Genomic DNA, 19,514 nt, shown 5'->3' with positions numbered 1-19,514 from the left:
CTTTCATTCATATATCCTATTCTATAACTTTTATCCAGCAGCCAATAAAGTTCTGTACATTTGGTTACGACAAGATGCGCACCGATCTACCACGCCATTTCGCTCTTTCTTTTTTTACGCCCTCTGATGAGTGTTTCGACAACTGCAGGGAAACTGCAATCAGTTCATACGGCAGCAGTATCGAGCGAAGGGCGGGGGAACTATTTCCTTGTCGAATTATGCAGTAGTAGCGTGACTGCGGACTCGCCTGGCAATGCACGATAAAACCTCGGCCATAATAATTTCAGGGCCGTATCGTTCTGTGCAGGTTCGCTGACGTCTAGAAAACACAAACATCTGCCGGGAATAAACGTAGCTGTCTCAAAGTACACTACGCTGAAGAACAAGAGAACTCTGGCTGTCAAACGCTGATTATCTCAAGCGAGCATGAAGGACCAGGTCTCCTCGATTTATTTCCCTAGAGGCAAACTAAGAGGTAGCGCTCTAAGCGCTCTACGTTCTATTCCATGAACTTAATTTTTCTCTTAAACTGCAACGTTAGTTTTAAGTGTTAATGCCAGTCTCAAACAATAAAACGCACTGACTTTTAGGAAATTCTTTCATTTGATTTTACAGTTTCACTAAAATTCGAATGCCGATATTTGTAGCGTTGTTCTAGTTTCATTTACAATATCCTAAACTATTTCGTAGCGATACTGTGAAATTTGGTATCTGCTTCATTCACTAGACGGTAAAGTAGCGGGTTTTCTTTTCTGGTACTTTCTGTATTCTAAGAGTACTTTCAATAAACGTATACTTCTTTTCTTTGACATCGATAGCGAAGCTATCGCAGATGGACCCCGCATTGGCTGAAGGAAAATAGCGGAAGGAGTTGTCCGTTTTACCCAGGCTGTACCGAGGAAGACATAAAGTTATTACAAAAAACCAGTATATTCGGACAAAGATTTAAGAGAAACGTATACAATATACTAACCTCCTGCCTTAAAAATTCAACATTGCTTCTGGTTCCTAGAAGTATACAGCCATATTTGTTTACGTGAAGAGATAAGACATAATTCATTTTAAACGTTAATATAAAGATCAGGGACTTGTTCGCTCTGGGAAAAATTGTAAATTTCAGTTCCAATGCTCAGTTGTTTGTTAAATATGCAGGAAGCTGTTTGATTTCTGCCTTTACACTGCCTGAGTCGATGTCAGAAGATTCGTCCAGTTATAGGTTCGTGTAATACATTTCGTTTATGAAGAAGTTGGAAACAAATTCGAGACATCTGGACGTACTATATCACTATTGAAGACAAAATTTGTGTGAAAAAACTTGGAAATTTGTGTACTAACTCAACAAGTCGCAGATCGCTTCGGACATAAAAAGGAATTTAATTCAGCATACGTCAGCATCTCAGGGCGTAGTCTAAAAGCGCTAATACCACCGTTATAAAAGGCAGGAAGCAGTTATTCAGTGAGATTATGTTCGATCAATGCGTTTGCCGTACACCAAGGGAATAAAGGCTTCAGCAACACAAGTGCCACGAATCGACAAGATTTTTCCACCTACAGAGCAACAGAAGTCACAGTGAGTCCATAGAGTGATTATTCTGGGACGAACAATTGTTTCAGGATATGGACGTGAACTTTCTGCAACGTCGAACATGAACTTTTGTATTGAGTTCGTCTTTCAGTAGGAATCATATTAATGACAGTTTTAAACATAAACATCTGTTTCCTTTGCCAGATATAAAAATTCTCTCTGACTTTTGCGAGGTTGAATATTCTGCTATTCATACCAACATAATTGAACGATGCTCTTATCCTTGAGAAATTAGAAAAGATGCAGTAGAACAAAAACTGTAGCTTTGCTTTTTAAAGACTGTTCCTTTAAAAGAAACTATTGCTTCTGATGCAGTTCGTCTCTCCCATTTACGATTCGCAATTGCAACGTCTTGTAAAAGAAGTTGGAATTTGTCACGGAAGACGATTACGATGCTTTACATGCTGGTCAGTCAAGTGTAACGCAAGAACGCATCCATTGAAGTTTTGCTGTAGTTGTACTTCATTGTCATTCTTGGCATACTTGAATGTACGGTTACTTAGATCTATGCTTTTTGGTCTTGATTACGGCGATTTGGAATGCCGCTTTTTTGGAAGTATTCTGTCGTGTCATTCTTTGTAGCGATATGTACGACGTGTTACTACTGTGCATATGGAGCAAGTGTTAAAGTGCACTTGAAAATACAACGGTCGAAAATGCTCTAGTGGAATAGAATATTTTATTTCAAATAGACAGAAAAAGGATTTATTTTAATTCGTGTCTCACTCTGAGGCGGTATCCTCTGGTTAACAATTTGTTCGTCTCAGTGGATGCAGACGCAGTTAAATTTAATTTTTGTTTTGTTTTTTGTTTTTAAGAATAGCAGTAATATGCCGCTGTGGCTGTCATAACTTGGATTAGAATATCCTTTTATTTCGATTGCTCACCAGTTCACATTTTCAGTTGTGTAGTCATTTTCAAGTGAATGGTATATATTACAGACAGCTGAACATGGCTACCAAAATGAAACTGTACATCAATCTAGAAGACGAAATAAAATGATATTCAGATTAAAGTATAAAAACCGGAGCGACAGACACCAATTTGAAGAAAATTGGATCGACTTTGAATACTGTAGCAACTGTCTGTCAAACTCTGACTTCGGTTAAATTTGCCGGGGATCGAGTGTAAAGATCCTGCGACGTTTAATGCTGTGCGGTACTACTGCTTCAGCAGTTAAATGATAGGTAAACACGGACCCAGGAAGTATGAATCCAAAATTCTCCAGCTAAGCTGATTTGGAATTTATGCGGTTAACGAAACATTAAACTATTCTGTTTTTCACATTGCCATTACGAAAATTACCATATTATTAGTTGCAGCATGTATCATACGCTGCAGAACACAATTATTTCCGGTACAAGTGCATGTACAATGTAATATGACTAGTGTGAGTAGGAGGAAATAAACAATAATATCGTAAATAGCTTGCATTTAATGCCTGGACGGTTCCTTCAACACGGACTCCTCCTCCTCCCCTCCCCCACCCCACCCCTCCCCTCCCCACCCCTCCCTCTCGCCCCCCTCCGTTGTCAAACTGATCTAGTGCTTGCCTGTATAACGATTTCAGTGACAAAATGACTGAAACTGTTATCTTTGTTCGCTTACTTGCTCCAATGAAATGTATGTGAAAGACAGCACAGGTGCACGCGCGTTTCTGTCCATTGCGCGTCTGTGACAGTGTCGTCTGTTTCGCTGTACAGACAATTTAGTACCTCGATAATTTGTCGTTGGCCAGTATCAAAATGAACCTAGGCTGCTGATGGAACCTAGTGACTCGTCTAAAGCAGCAGCGGAGCTTTCCGTGTCGTCACGCGTGTGAATGGTCCGTTTGTGGTGCAGCGAAGCGAGGATCGATACTTATTCCTTGTTGAAGGTCGAAGACATCTGAGCACCGTACCGGTGTTTGATAGCAGCGCAGACAGCTGCGTCCGTTGCAGTGTGTATACACCGCAGGAGACGTGGCGTTAAAGTCAGATAAGCCGGACAACCGTCCTCTGTGCCTGTACTGATTAACTCAAAATGCATCAGCCAGCCACTTTACACTGTGGATGCTTCAAATGGGACCAGTTGTTTTAACAGAGAGTTTACATCCTTAAATGAGGTTTACTTAGCGTTTTAGATCCTGAATTGGGAAATGAGGCATTTAGAGAGGAAGAGAATCTAGTGATGTTAATGGAGCTTTTTATTGTCCTTGTACTGATGTCTTGAGAATTAACAATTGATAAGTCTTTTCTTTCCATTTCAGTACATTTTTTTCATTTTACAGCTACTCAAATTCAAATTTTCTGCCGAAACGGTACTTGCATCATTAGCTGACATCATGGCGGCCATCTTGGATTACGTCACGGATGACAGCGGTACTGTGTACTAGGTCAGTTGGAGTCTGGACCCCATGGCGACCACACTGTTTCCCGCTATTTCCCCCCACCATCTTGGATTACGTCACAGGAGGGATGACAGCACCCTCTGGTGGTAGTACTGTGTACTAGATCAGTTGGAGTACAGGCCCCCTGAAGACCACACTGGATGGTGGTAGTGCTTCTAATTGTTTAAATGAAATAGTGCATGCAAAATAATAAAGACTACGTCCCGCACAGGACGAGCCCCCTCCCCACCAATCCCTAGGAAAAGGTGGTGATCAGAGGACTTTCCCACTATTTTTCTTAGGTGTGTTGCATTATCCTGATGGAATCTGAACTTCCCGCCATTTCATTGGGGGGGGGGGGGTAGGTTAGCGGAGGTAGCCCAATTGACCGATCTTCGTGCTAAAACCCAACCTCCCCATCAAAGCCACTCTTCCTGCCAAAATTTAACCTCTCCGTCAAAAGCTGCTATCTTGGATGACGTCATCTCCGCCATTTTGGATGACGTCATGCGCTGCTGCCAACTCTACACGCCCCCATCTTGGATGACGTCATCTCTTCTATCTTGGCTACATCTGGCAACAATACAGAGTGGGGTGGTACTCTCCTTGCTTCAATACTCAAGGGCAGTTATGCTGCTGGAAGCTACCATCGCCTTCGGGGAAGGCATCGAGCATGACTGGATGGAGGTCATCCGCAGTAATGTTCATGTAGTTGACAGCTGCAATGGTGCCTGCAATTACTACCATAGGTCTCCTGGAAGACCAGACGAATGTCTGCTGTAGCGTAGTACTGCTCTGCTCCTCTCCCCCTGAACATATGTCTGTATCATGGTGCACGTTTTTAGCAGCTGTTCGCGTGGATGACGGCTTATCTGAACAGGCCTATTGACCTCCTGTAACAGTAAACGTGATTCATCTGACCGGGCGACACGTTTCCATAGATCTACGGTCCACTCTGAAAGATGCAGTGCCCACTCCCGCCATACGTGATAGACGACGTCGTTGGGTCAGTGTGGGAACACGTAGGCGTTGTCTGCTTCGAAGCCCCATGTTTAACATTGTACGCTAAATGGTGTACTCCGTAACATTGGTCCCTGTGCCGTCATTGTATTCTGTTGTCATATCTACCACAAATCGCCGCCCATCCTGTTTTCCAGAGCAGACAAGCCTCTGACCTCACATTCTGTGATGTGTGGACGCCCAATATCTTTCTGTGGTTTCAACATTATCCAACCACTGACCTAGGTCATAATGACAGTAAAAGGCGAACAGCCGACTAGTGCACCGTTTCCAAAATGCTAGTTTTTAGGTACCGGGTCATAATACCTGCCCTTCGGCGAAGTCGCTTATGTCAGTGGTTTCCCATTTGCGGAACGTATCGTCGTTAGAATGATTCTGCAATCGTTTCTGCTCCGCATATACACTTTCCTTACCGCATCACGGCATTCGTACTCGCTATGGGCGGTGGTCATAATGTTCTGGCTGGCTCATCAGTGTACTTGGTCGATCCACTTCTTGCCTACAAGCAGTCTTACTTCATACTGCGTGTATTGCATTTCATGTCTAACTGTTAGTAGGGCCACACTATTAATTAACAGACCTTCAGAATCAATTCGTCATTCCTTATTTTGTGTTGGGGTTACAATAGTTTGTTCCGATCCAAATCTCTCTAGTTTTGTGTATTTTACTGTTCTTTGGTTTATGAGATGCGCTTCATTGCTGCAAACATGTTGACGCCGTAACAGGCACCACAAATACAATGTTGTTAAAGTTACTTTACTGTTTTTAGGTTCTGCTTTTAGACGCTTCTTACCGAAATGAAAATTAGGAACGATGCGACGATTTGGAAACAGTTGTAGGCGACAATCACGGGCTTCAGGTCGAAGGGCTTTCGCGAGCTCATGTAGCGCGGCCCCCAGACCACGCTGAAGTACAGGTAGCAACTGAGCAGCGCCAGCAGGGGCCACGGCCTGTCCATCATCCACCAGTCCGACACCCGCGGGTCTGCAAACACACAAAAGGCACACGTCAGCTAGTCAACACACACACACACACACACACACACACACACACACACACACACACACACACACACAGGGTGGGAGCGGAACGAATGTTTAAAAAGTTGACCTCGAACATGGATACATGCTACAAAGTGGTTACGGACAAACAACAGTACACGTTGAATTTCTTCTGGACTTATTGCGACACCGGTCAGTGTTCTCTACCTTCTCACGTCTTAGCGGGCGAGCTGGCGCACACTGGACTCCTGTCTGTAGGACGACGGTTCGTATGTGTGTCTGATTATTCAGATTCAGGTTTTCCCGTGATTTACCTAAATCGCTTAAGACAAATGCTGGGATTGTTCCTTCGAAAGGGTGCGGCCGATGTCCTTCCTCATCCTTAAGTAATCTGAGCTTGTATTCCATCTCTAGTGAGCTCGTTGTCGACGGGACGTTAAACACTGATCTCGCCCGCTTCGGTAGCTGCGCAGTCGTTGCGGTGGATTGCCAGGCGAAGAGGCCCGGATTCGATTCCCGGCCGGGTCGGAGATTTCCTCCGCTCGGGGACTGGGTGTTGTGGTGTCCTTACGTTCATGTCGTCATAACTGACGTTCCACTCTTGAGATGCCTGAGTGGGCACGTCCTGAATGCCAATAGATAAATAAATAAATAAATAAATAAATCGCGCATCTTCCGTCTTTCCTTCATTTCATGTCTTCGGGAGTCATCGGTGTTTCCTTATAAACATCTTATTTTAATTCTCCAGAGCTGTTCTTCCGGGAAGGGTGTAGGCCATTTCTTGTTTCCCCAAAGACCGATCCAACGATTTCCAAGTATTGCGGTAAGAATGTATGTAATTATCTGTGCGGAAAGGGCGGGGCAACCGCCACATTTGTTGCCTTATGTCCTATGGCATGTCTTCCAATAACTGCAGCAGCGTACCTGCTAAGGACTTTTGTACATAGTACTGGCTGTTTAGAGCCCTAATGGGAAAAAAGGAGTCAGTGATGAATTCCTGAAAAGTTCACATTACGTCTCGGCAGACAAAGGCCGTTGTTGATCCACGTCTCTTAGCTAGCGTGGATTTTCGACTGCAAATCTGACTAAAGTTTTCAAACGATGTTGTACCCGTAAATCAAACTTGCTACGGAAACGCCGTATCTACGAGTATTAGCAGTTTGTGTAGACACCATTCTGAAGTCTGTTCGTAGATCGAAATATGGAAGGGATGGGATGCGTTTTAATGTTATATTTGCAGAGCACTTTGTCGGCCGATCACACCCACACATTCGAACTGCTTTGTAATGACATTCGGATTGCATGTTATCGCTGCTGAAATGCTAGTCACATTCCTATCATCTGCTGCTGTTAATTTTGTTTTCTTTCGTTAGCATGTTTTATTCTTCACTTCCCATTTTCTTGAAATTTTTTTTATAAAATTAGCCAAGAAAGCGACGTTCAGGATACCTTTCAGCATACAACCGGATCGCTACTGTAACAGTTCGGCGACGTTCACTATTAACGAAAACTCTGTCCACCTTGTCGACAATCGTATTCACGAGCAAGGTGAATGATTGCTACAGTAGCAAGGCTCAGATTGATGAACGGCAAGCACACAGGTAAACACACCAGCCGTACGTGAGTCAAGCCATTGCTTATATAGCATCTGATAAAAAGTATTCAGACACCTTTTAGTGGGCGTCAATTTCCGATGTTGCCCACCTTCGCCTTAATGACGGATTGAACTCTGCAGTGGACACTTTGTGTGGTGACTGTATTTTCTATGAAGGAATCTCAGCCCAGTCTTCCAGAAACGAAACTAGAGATGAGTGCTGAGGTCTGGAGTGAAGTCGACTCATCCCAGAGGTTTTCCACTGGGCTCATGTCAGGACCATGGGCAGGGCCCTTTCGTTTCAGGAATGTTATCGTCCACAAACAAATGACTCACAGATGCTACTTCATGACAGGGTGCATTGTCAGTCATCGTCTCCCTGCTGTACTCCCACCCTGTGGGTCCAGGGGTTAGAATAGGCCTGAGATATTCCTGCCTGTAAGAGGTGACTAAAAGGACTCTCACCTTTCGGCCTTTATGTGATGGTCCCCTGTAGGGTTTGACCTCCATTTTTCAAAATTTTCCCAGAGAGCGAGCCAATTTGGGGAGGTATCCTTACGTGATGCATCATGTCCATAGTGCATCGAGATATTTTGCCCGCTTCCTCATCGTGGCATTGCAGTCCCCCTCATCGTCCATCTCTTGGGCAAGGACACCTTCCTGGGTGAGTTTTCCTCCACCGATTATGCAGTGTCGTTTTCTGCGCCGACGAGGACCATGGATTTCTTTGTACTTCATACCCAGCATGGTAGCCAGTCCATTGTGGTGGGGCCACCAGGTACCCTGTTGGTTGTAGCCCCCTGACTACACAGGTATCACTCTGCTGATGACTGTGCCATTAACTCCCCACGTATGCCAAGGAATAGATGCCTGTCGGCCTGGGACATCGGGACTCCCAGCAATGGCCATACTGCCAGGTGGCCTTTGCTGCAGCTGGGTGTCACCCATGGGGAGGGCGGCCTGATCGGAGTGGGTGGCATCAGGGCAGATGATGCGCAGTGAAGCGTACCACATCATCACTTGCTGTTGATCAAACGCCAGCAGTCTCTAAGCTTTCCAAGTCTCAGTACAATGCAAGGAAGTATGATCATAACTCGTTCCCCTACCTGGCCACATTGTGGGAGGAACACCAGGCTAAGGATGGCAGTAAACCTTATTCACCCCGGTACTTCATATGTATGAGACCTGATGGGGACAACTTAGTCTCAATGAAGCCTCAGTTTTTTGTAGAGCATTTAGAGGACAAGTTTGTGGAGGTGGAGGGCTTATCCAAAATGCGCTCTGGGTCAGTCTTGATAAAAACAGCATCCTCTGCCCAGTCATGGGCATTACTCGCTTGTGAAAAGTTGGAGGAGTGTTACTGTTACCATCACGTCCCATAAGAGCTTAAATATGGTCCAGGGTATCATATTCCACAGGGACCTTCTTTTGCAGTCTGACGATGAGCTGCGTGCCAACTTAGTGACGAGGAGCTCATTTCATCTGGTGTGTCCATCAGGGTCTGAGGGATAATCAGGTTGCCACCAGTGCCTTCATCTTGGCGTCTGAGGGTGACACGTTACCTAAGAAGGTCAAGTTGATGGTCTACTACTGTGATGTCAACCATATATCCCTCCCCCAACGCAGTGCTTTAAGTGCTGGAAGTTCGGCCATATGTCTTCCCACTGTACTTCCAGCATCACATGTCGAGATTGTGGACATCCATTCCATCCCAATACTCCATGTGCCCCGCCTCCAATCTGTGTGAACTGTGGAGAGCATCATTCCCCTTGTTCACCAGCCTGCAAGATTTCACAGCGAGAAAGTCAAGTGATGGAATACAAGATCCTGGACTGACTGACCTACACTGAGGCCAAGAGGATATTTTAGCACATGAGAACAGTTGTAGCCCCATCAGTTCCGTGAGTTCCAGTCGGCTCTGAGCCAGAAGACTTCACCTGCCCCTTGATGTTGGGAGGCACTTCCCTCCCTGTTGCTCCCTCACCACCTACCTTTGGAGCACTGTACCCCCAACCATCAGGGACACCAATCCCCACTTCTCAGCCGGAGAAGCGTAAGTCTTCTTCGGCTCCTCTCGCTAGGAAGGGGTCCATTGGGTCACTCCCTTCCCAAGTTCCTGCTAATGGGAAATATGACACTCACCAGGGGCTGAAGTGCCAAAAAGCAGCTGGTTGTAGGGCTTTGCGATCATCCTCAAACCTGGAGGCTGAATCAGTGCAGCCCTCCCAGCCGGATAAACCTAAGGAGCAGCGAGACAAATCCAGAAAGAAGACCCTCCAAGACTAAGGGAATTGCGGTGGCACCCACACGAAAGCTGTCTACAAGCTCTGCATCTGAGGATGAGGTGAAGATTCTGGCATCAGCTGAGGACCTAGATCTCGCCAGACCCTCAGACACAATGGATAAAGCCTATTCAGAAATAAGTCGGTGGCAGCAGGTGACCCTGAGACGTTGACTACCTCATTGAGTGTTTCATGCCTTCCCAGTCTCACGATCACGTCATCCTCCAGTGGAACTGTGGCGGTTTTTTCCACCACCTGGCTGAGCTATGCCAACTATTAAGCTTTACACCTGCTTTCTGCATTGCCCTCCAGGAAACCTGGTTCCCGGCAATGCGGACCCTTGCCCTCCACAGCTATAAGAGATATTACAGGAACTGTAGCGACTATAATAGTATGTCAGGTGGAGTTTGCGTTAACGTCCTGAACATGGTCTATAGTGACACTGTGCCCCGTCAAACTCGTCTTGAACCTGTGGCTGTCAGGATACGAACGGCACAGGAAATAACTGTGTGCAACGTATATCTCCCTCCAGATGGTGCAGTACTCCTGAATGTATTGGCTGCACTCATTGATCAACTCCCTAAACCTTACCTACTATTGGGGTAGCACCATGCTTACTGGCCGAGGTAGAGACGTCGAAAATTCACTGTCCCATCTCGACCTCTGCCTCGTAAATACTGGGGCTGCCACACATTTCAGTGTGGCTCATGGTAGTTACTTGGCCATTGATTCATCAATTTGCAACCCAGGACTCCTATCTATCCGCTGGAGAGCACATGATGGCCTGTGTGGTAGTGACCACTTCCCCATGCTCATGGACAGCAACCCAGATGGGTTTTAAACAAGGCAGACTGGGTAGTCTTCACCTCTGCTGTTACCGTTGAATCTCCCCCACTTGGTGCCATCGATGTTGTGATTAAGCTGGTCACTACAACGATAATTTCTGCTACGAAAAACGCGATCCCTCGTTCTCTAAGGTGCCCCCGGCGAAAGACAGTCTCTTGGTGGTCGCCGGAAGTCACTGAGGCAATTAGAGAGCGTCGGTGAGCTCTACAGCGACATAAGCGGCACCTTTCCCTAGAGCACCTTTTAGCCTTAAAGGGGCTCTGTGCCTGTGATTGCCTGCTTATAAAACGACGGAAACAGGAGGGTGGGGAGAGGTACGTGTCGACCATTGGGTGCCATACGTAACTTTCCCAACTCAGGACGAAGATCAGACGTCGTTTTGGGTACCAGACCCTAACAGGTGTCCGTGGCGTTGACATCAATGGCGTGCTCTCTACAGACGCCAGCCCGATTGCCAAGCACTTTGCTAAGCACTATGCTCGAGCCTCTGCGTCGGAGAACTACCCTTCAGTTGAAGGATCCTCAACGGCGGATGGAAAGTCATCATGTTCGCAACACGCCACAGTGAACCCTATAACGCCCCACTTACAGAGTGGGAGCTCCGTAGCGCCCTTTCACATTGCCCCGACACACCTCCTGGGCCAGATCGGATCCACAATCAGATGATTAAACATCTCTCGTCTGACTACAAGCAACATCTCCTCGTCATCTTCAACTGGATCTGGTGCGATGTCGTCTTTCCATCGCAATGGCGGGATGGCACCATCATTCCGGTGCTCAAACCTCGTCAGAACCCACTTGATGGGGATGTATACCAGCCCATCAGTCTCACCAACGTTCTCTGTAAGCTGCTGGAACGTATGGTGGGTCGGCGGTTGGGTTGGATCCTGGAGTCATGTAGCCTACTGGCTCCATGTCAGGGCAGCTTTCGCCAGCGTCGCTCTGCCACTGGTAATCTTGTGTCGCCCGGTCTGCCATACAAACAGCCAATTCCAGACGCCAACATCGGGTTACCGTCTTTTTTTGACTTTCATATAGCGTACGACACGACCTGGCGACATCATATCCTTGCCACATTGTATGAGTGGGGTCTCCGGGGCCCACTCCCGATTTTTATACAAAAGTTCCTATCGCTTCGTACTTTCCGTGTCCAAGTTGGTGCCTCCCATAGTTCCCCCCATATTCAGGAGAATGGCGTTCCGCAGGGTGTTTCGTATTGAGCGTATCTCTATTTTTAGTGGCCATCAGCAGCCTAGTAGCAGCTGTAGGGCTGTCAGTCTCCCCTTCTCTGTATGCAGGTGACTTCTGCATTTCGTATTGCTCCTCCAGTACTGGTGTTGCTGAGCGGCGCCTACAGGGAGCTATTCACCCCCCCAGGGGGTCCACAACTCTTTTGTAGACACGTGCGTAGCGAGCACGGGACCCCGAGCTAATGTGGCCCTCCTTCCTTTCCGGGCTGCATACCTTCCCTTCCCTTTCCGCATCCCTCCCTGTCCCCCATCTTCCGCCCCCCCCCCCTCACCTCTGGCTCTTTCCTTCCCTTTCTCCCCCTCTGGGAGTATGGTTTGTGCCTACGTCCGGAGACGGACGCTCGAAACTGTTCCAAATTCCTTGCCTTCTACACTTACAGGTCCTCGTCCTTCCTCTGTTTTTCTCTTTTCCTTCCCTCTTCTCCTTGCCCTTTTCTCCGCTGCGGCGTTTGAGACCCCCTCTTCTTTCCTTTCCCTTTCTCTTTTTTCCTCCCTGTGCGTGTCTGAAGGCCGACCCACGCACTTCCATGCGTAGCCGGTGATGGGGTAACGCGTAATTCCCCGCCCCGGGTAGACAGGTAGGACACGTACGTACCCCCTGGTAACGGCCAGGCCCAGGGAGGGCTGATTACCCGAGCTGATACCTTCCGAAAGTGCCGATTGGTCCCTCCGTCCGTTTGTCTGGAGGTGTGACCTGAGGTGTGAACAATCACCTAAGGCGGGTGTGCCCTCGGTGAGGGCCCCCACACGGGAGGAGCGCGCCATCGGAGACGCCGGTAATCATGGGGGATTCTTCCGCAATGGTTTCCTCACCTTCCACTATGTCTGCTCACAAACGTAAGTTCACTGAGTCTCAGCCACAGACGGTTCTTCCATCGTTGCCACAGTTCCTTGTTGTTTCTCGGTCTGACGAAGGTCACGACTTTTCCACGGTCAACCCTTTCATTATTCAGAAAGGTGTCGACGCAATTGCGGGTCCTGTAAAGTCTTGTTCCAGATTACGGAATGGCACCCTGTTGTTAGAAACACACAGTGCCCTCCAGGCTCAAAAATTGCTGCGTACTTCTCTGCTCCACACCTTCCCTGTCCGGGTGGAACCGCACCGTACCTTAAATTCCTCACGTGGAGTCGTTTATACACGCTCCCTCGATGGATTGTCTGACGAAGAAATTCAGCACTACTTGTCTGACCAGGGCGTCACGGCTGTTCATCGGGTTATGAAAAGGGTTGACTCGAACATCATTCCAACCCGCACTGTCTTCTTGACATTTGACAAAGTTCAACTCCCATCAAAAATCAAAGCAGGCTATGAGATAATTTCCGTTCGCCCTTATGTCCCAAACCCTACGTGTTGCTATCGATGTCAGCGGTTCAATCGCACCAGCCAGTCCTGTTCCAATCCGGCCAAATGTGTTACGTGTGGCAAGGATGCCCATGAGGGTGCTTGTCCACCTCCATCCCCTCGCTGCATCAACTGTATGGGTGACCACGCTGCTTCCTCTCGAGATTGCCCCGTTTTTAAGGACGAAAAGCTCATCCAGGAAATAAGAGTGAAGGAAAAGGCGTCGACCTTTGCTGCTCGAAAATTATTCGCCAGTCGACAGCCCACCGTGCCTCAGAAAGGAAAATACAGCTCTGTCCTTGCTTCTCCTCGGCCAACAAAGGAGGCGGCCACGCAGACTTGCGACCTCACCTTTAGTTCCACGGTCGTCAGATCGGCCAGCGCAAAGATCGCCCGTTCAACCTCACCACTTTCGCCTGCCCACTCAATGGCTTACCCTTCGTCGGGTTCTGCTAAATCTCGAGCCCAAAAGTCAGACGCCAAGTCTTCGAAAAAAGAGCATTCTCATGAAGAGTTTTTACATACCGCAACTTCACAACCATCGGTTCCTCCTTCATCTAAACATCATACTTCCAAGAAGGCTACGAAGAAACACAGTTCCTCTCCTTCTCCGCCAAGGCATGTCCCATCTACAGCACCACCTGGCGGAAATCGCCCTCGGCCGTCTTCTGTGTAGCCGAGGCGCACTGCTGGTGGCCGGTCAACCGGCCGATCGCTGGTGGCAGGAGCTGCTCCTGACCAACCTATGGATCAGGATCTTCTGCCTTCGACTGAATGCCATTCCATGCTGTCGGTCGCAAGCTCTGAGCAGTCGTTGAGTTGACAGCACCCTTGGTCACGTTCCTCCATTTCCTGTTCACCCTATGTCTATTATCCACTGGAATATCCGCGGCATTCGAACCAATCGGGATGAATTGTCGATCCTCTTAAGATCCTACTCGCCGGTCATCTTCTGTCTTCAGGAAACAAAGCTGCGTCCCCATGACCGCTTTGTTCTCCCTCATTTTCAGTCCGTCCGATATGACCTCCCCTCTGTTGAAGGCACTCCAGCCCATGGAGGACTCATGGTTCTGCTTCATGATACTCTCCATTATCACCCACTCCCCTTAAACAGTTCCTTCCAAGCTGTCGCCGTCCGTCTTTCCCTTTCTGGATACACGTTCTCTCTTTGTACGGTATACATTCCATCGTCCACACCAATGGCACGAGCTGATCTCCTTCATCTTCTTGATCAGCTTCCACCCCCCTATTTGCTGGTTGGGGACTTCAATGCCCACCACCCGCTTTGGGGATCTCCGCATCCTTGTCCACGTGGCTCACTATTGCTAGACGTCTTCCACCAAGCGGATCTAGTCTGCCTCAACACTGGGGTCCCCACATTTTTGTCTGCCTCCACGACAAATTTATCTCATTTGGACCTTGCGGTCGGTACTGTTCCGCTAGCTCGGCGCTTCGAATGGTTCGCCCTTGATGATACACACTCGAGTGACCACTTTCCATGTGTTCTTCGACTGCAGCCTCAACTGCCATCTATGCGCTCGCGACGCTGGAAGTTTGCCCAAGCCGATTGGACACTTTTTTCGTCTCTAGTGACATTCGATGACCGTCGCTTTCCCAGCGTCGACGATGAGGTCACACATGTTACCGACGTTATTCTCACAGCTGCGGAACGTTCAATACCACGCACCTCCGAATTGCCCCGGCGCCCCCCAGTTCCTTGGTGGAACGAGGCATGCCGTGACGCAATACGTGAGCGGCGACGTGCTCTTCGCATTTTCCGTCACCATCCTACTTTGGCCAACTGTATCCGCTATAAGCAGCTCCGTGCGCGATGCCGTCGCGTCATCCGCGATAGCAAGAAGGCAAGCTGGAAATTCTTTATTAGCTCATTTAACACCTTCACTCCCTCCTCGGAAGTTTGGAGTCGGCTTCGACGGTTCTCAGGCGCGCCTAGTTTCTCCCCGGTCTCTGGGCTCACTGTCGCGCATGATACCTTAGTGGACCCCGTCGCAATTTCTAACTCATTAGGTCAGCACTTTGCTGAGATTTCGAGTTCTTCAAATTACCCGCCAGCGTTTCTCCCGAAGAAACGTGCAGCGGAAGTGCATCATCTTTCTTTCACCTCTCAAAATCACGAAAGCTACAATACTGTTTTCTCCATGCGGGAACTCCAACATGCCCTCTCTTCTTCTCGCTCCTCCGCCCCAGGACCGGATAGTATCCATGTCCAAATGTTGCTGCATTTATCAACCCATAGTCTGCGTTACCTCCTTCGCCTTTATAATCGAATTTGGACCGACAGTACCTTTCCCAGGCGATGGCGGGAAGCTATTGTCGTTCCCGTTCCGAAACCTGGAAAGGACAAACATCTCCCCTCTAGTTATCGCCCCATTTCTCTCACGAGTAGTGTCTGTAAGGTTTTGGAGCGTATGGTGAATTTCCGTTTAGCTTGGTGGCTGGAATCCCGCAGTCTTTTAACACCAGCCCAATGCGGATTCCGAAAGCATCGTTCTGCAGTTGACCATCTTGTTGCTCTCTCCACTTATATCATGAACAATTTTCTCCGGAAACGCCAAACGGTAGCAATATTTTTTGATCTGGAGAGAGCATACGATACCTGTTGGAGGACAGGCATCCTCCGCACACTGTTCTCTTGGGGCTTTCGGGGCCGGCTGCCCTTTTTTCTTCGCGAATTTATGGCAGAGCGCACATTTAGGGTGCGGGTGAACACTACTCTCTCCCGTACTTTCTCCCAAGAAAACGGGGTACCCTAGGGCTCCGTGCTGAGTGTTGTACTGTTTGCCATCGCCATTAATCCAATTATGGATTGTCTCCTTCCTGATGTCTCGGGCTCCCTCTTTGTGGACGATTTTGCGATCTACTACAGCCCTCAACGGACCAGCCTTCTTGAAAGACGTCTTCAAGGATGTCTCGATCGCCTCCACTCGTGGAGCATCGAAACCGGCTTCCGTTTCTCACCCATTAAGACCGTTTGTGTTAATTTTTGGCGACGTAAGGAGTTTCTTCCGCCCTCCTTACATCTAGGTCCTGTCAACCTTCCGTTTTCCGACGTCGCTAAATTCTTGGGTCTTATGTTTGACAGAAAACTGTGCTGGTCCTCCCACGTTTCCTATCTTTCGGCTCGCTGTCTGCGTTCCCTTAACACCCTCCGTGTCCTGAATGGTACCTCCTGGGGAGCGGACCGAGTGGTCCTTCTCCGCCTCTATCGCGCCTTAGTGCGCTCGAAATTGGATTATGGAAGCATAGTCTACTCCTCTGCTCGGCCGTCTATTCTTCGGCGTCTCGACTCTATCCACCACCGTGGATTACGTTTAGTGTCTGGAGCTTTTTACACCAGCCCTGTGGAAAGCGTTTATGCTGAGACTGCTGAACCTCCGCTGTCCAATCGGCGGGCAGTCCTTCTGAGTCGTTATGCTAGCCATCTGTCTTCCATGCCTGCTAATCCAGCCCATGACCTTTTTTTCGACGCCTCCTTTGATGTAGCGTATGCAGGCCGCTCCTCCTCCCTACTACCCCCGGGAGTCCGCTTCCGTCAACTGCTCCATTCCCTTTCCTTCCGCTTTCCTAAAACCTTCTTGACAACTTGGGGTACAGCACCGCCTTGGCTCCGTCCCCGGATCGACTTGCTCCGAGACCTATGTCGATTTCCCAAGGATGATACCCCTACACTTGTTTACCGTCGGGCATTTGCTGCTCAATGTGCACAAATGACGGACGCCACATTTATTTACACCGACGGTTCTAAAACATCGTTAGGTGTAGGGAGTGCCTATATTGTTGGCGACACCCCAAATCACTTTCGGCTTCCCGACCAGTGTTCGGTTTATACTGCGGAGCTTTACGCTGTTCTCCAGGCTGTCCACTACATCCGCCGCCATCAGCGGATACAGTACGTAATCTGCTCAGATTCTCTCAGCTCTCTCCTAAGTCTCCAAGCTCTTTACCATGTGCACCCTCTGGTCCACCGGATTCAGGACTGTCTGCGCTTGCTCCACCTGGGGGGCGTCTCGGTGGCGTTCCTCTGGCTCCCGGGACACGCTGGTATCTGTGGGAATGAGGCGGCCGATATAGCGGCCAAGGCTGCAGTCTCTCTTCCTCGGCCAGCTATTCAGTCGCTTCCCATTACCGATCTACGGAGCGGTTTATGTCGCCAAGTTGCTCATTTATGGCATGCGCATTGGTCAACACTTCCCCATAATAAATTGCGGGAAGTGAAAGCCCTTCCTTGCGCTTGGACCTCTTCCTCCCGGACGCGTCGTCGGGAGGAGGTAATTTTAGCTAGACTCCGGATAGGGCACTGTCTTTTTAGCCATCGACATGTTTTAAGCGGTGATCCTCCCCCACTCTGTCCCCACTGCTCTCAGCTGTGGACAGTCAGACACCTTTTAATTGAATGCCCCTATTTTAATCCGTTACGCTCCCGTCTACAGCTATCGCCTGATCTATCGTCGATTTTAGCAGATGACACGCGCTCAGCCGACCGCGTTCTCCAGTTTATTAGTGACAGTGAAATGACGTCAGTCATTTGAAGTTTTTTTTTTTGGGGACAACCAACCCCTTTTCTATGGTGGATTTTTAAGCATTCCTTCTGCCTTTAGTTTCTCATATTTTCTGACTTTGTTCCCATTGCTGCTGGTTTTAAATTTCATTTTTTTCCTGTTTCCTACGTCACGGGCTGGGCGCTAATGACCATAGAAGTTTTGCGCCCTAAAACCACAAACAAAAAAAAAGAAAAAAAAGGGAGCTATTCACAAGGCGAAGTCATGGGCTCTTGCTCACGGCTTCCAGTGTTCAGCCGCGAAGTCGTGTGTCATGCATTTCTGTCAGCGTCTCACAGTTCATCCAGAACCAAAACTTTACCATAATGACGGTCCACTCACTGTAGTGGAGACATATCGATTCTTACGACTGGTTTTCGACGGTCGGTTGTCTTGGCTACCTCATTTTCGTCAGCTTAAGGGGAAGTCCTGGCAGCACCTCAATGCCCTCCACTGCCTGAGCAGCACCAACTGGGGTGCAGATGGCTCTACGCTGCTGCAGCTCTCCAGAGCCCTTGTTCAATCCCGTCGTGTGGCTAGGGCCTCCCGTCGGATCGACCGGTCGCCTGGTGCAAGTCTTTTTAGGTGACGCCACTTCGGCGACTTGCATGCTATGGAGATGATATGATGATAACGTAACACCCAGTCCCAGAGCGGAGAAAGTCTCCAACCCAACCGGGAATCTAACCTGGGTCCCTTTGCACAGCATTCTGCCGCACTGAACACTCAGCTATCGAGGCGGACAGGAAGACATCGCAATACGAGAAACAACTTATTTCTGATTTTATGGGGATGTATATAACGAAAATGTGATTGTTGAATTGACAGATTCAGATAAAAAAACACCATCCACTTCCTTAAGCTCACTGGCATTAAAGCAAATGCGAGGTCTGAAGAATTCATGGCTTTGAAAGAGTTAAAAGAATAGGTTTCTAAACATTTAGAGGACACTGCCAATAGTACATATGTTTTCGAGAGCGTTTGCTGTGCGTGTACAGATGGAACTGATTGATGAGCAGTGTAATTCCCATTTAAAAGACACTTTCTTTTACATTAAGACTGTGCAGGAGGTCTATGATGATTTCCTCTGGAAGAGTTTCCACACCTCCACAGTGAGGTTGCGAACTTGACAAAATATTTCGCTAAACAGGTCTAGGTGAAAGGCTTCTTTCCATTTTGAAACTAAATAATTCGCAATTACATGGCAACCTGAGTGCAAAAATGTGTGATATTGTCTGTGTTTGTATGCCAACACTTTGTACCAGATACATTATGTCTTCATCATGCCAAAAATAATTGCATAATACTGAACTTGTGATCTACGTTCTTTAGAAATATGAAACCAAGTTGCATTCAGTGTGACTGCACTGTCAGTTAAATGCGGCACATTCGCAGTTTCACCCCTCTTGTCCCACTCAGATAGCGTGGCGTGGTGATGGGGAAGTAGTCCAGTGAAACGGTCAGAAAAAAAGCCTGTACCTTGCAAAAGGTGGGGTAGAAGATTTTATTTTTTTTAACTCGTTCATATTGTTGGAAAGATTAGAAAACCAAGTTTTGCCAACAAAATTTCTCTTGCGAAAACTTTCTGCAATCAAAAAACTTCGAAAATTTCAGACTTTTTTCAGTTTTTTCAAAATATCTGTTTCATTTGCTCCTATCGCTTTGAC

At 48.0% G+C, this 19,514-nt stretch overlaps 2 protein-coding genes across 6 annotated transcripts in view; one reads left to right on the top strand and one right to left on the bottom strand.

The window, feature by feature from the left end:
• LOC124797845 (oxysterol-binding protein-related protein 9) overlaps nucleotides 1-19,514 on the top strand; it is a 513,791-nt gene that overhangs the window by 79,296 nt on the left and 414,981 nt on the right. The gene's annotated exons all lie outside the window — the stretch shown is intronic.
• The window catches only part of LOC124797846 (elongation of very long chain fatty acids protein 4-like), a 115,999-nt gene that overhangs the window by 49,837 nt on the left and 46,648 nt on the right, over nucleotides 1-19,514 (bottom strand). For both annotated transcript variants that reach the window (XM_047260899.1, XM_047260901.1), the window contains one exon: nucleotides 5,767-5,957. In XM_047260899.1, coding sequence (XP_047116855.1) covers nucleotides 5,767-5,957 — 191 coding nt within the window. The remainder of the gene's footprint in view (nucleotides 1-5,766; nucleotides 5,958-19,514) is intronic.

The sequence above is a fragment of the Schistocerca piceifrons genome, chromosome 5, assembly GCF_021461385.2.
Source record: "Schistocerca piceifrons isolate TAMUIC-IGC-003096 chromosome 5, iqSchPice1.1, whole genome shotgun sequence".
Lineage (NCBI taxonomy): Eukaryota > Metazoa > Arthropoda > Insecta > Orthoptera > Acrididae > Schistocerca > Schistocerca piceifrons.
The sequence above is the reverse complement of the archived record's forward strand: the minus strand, read 5'-3'. Positions and strand labels throughout refer to the sequence as shown.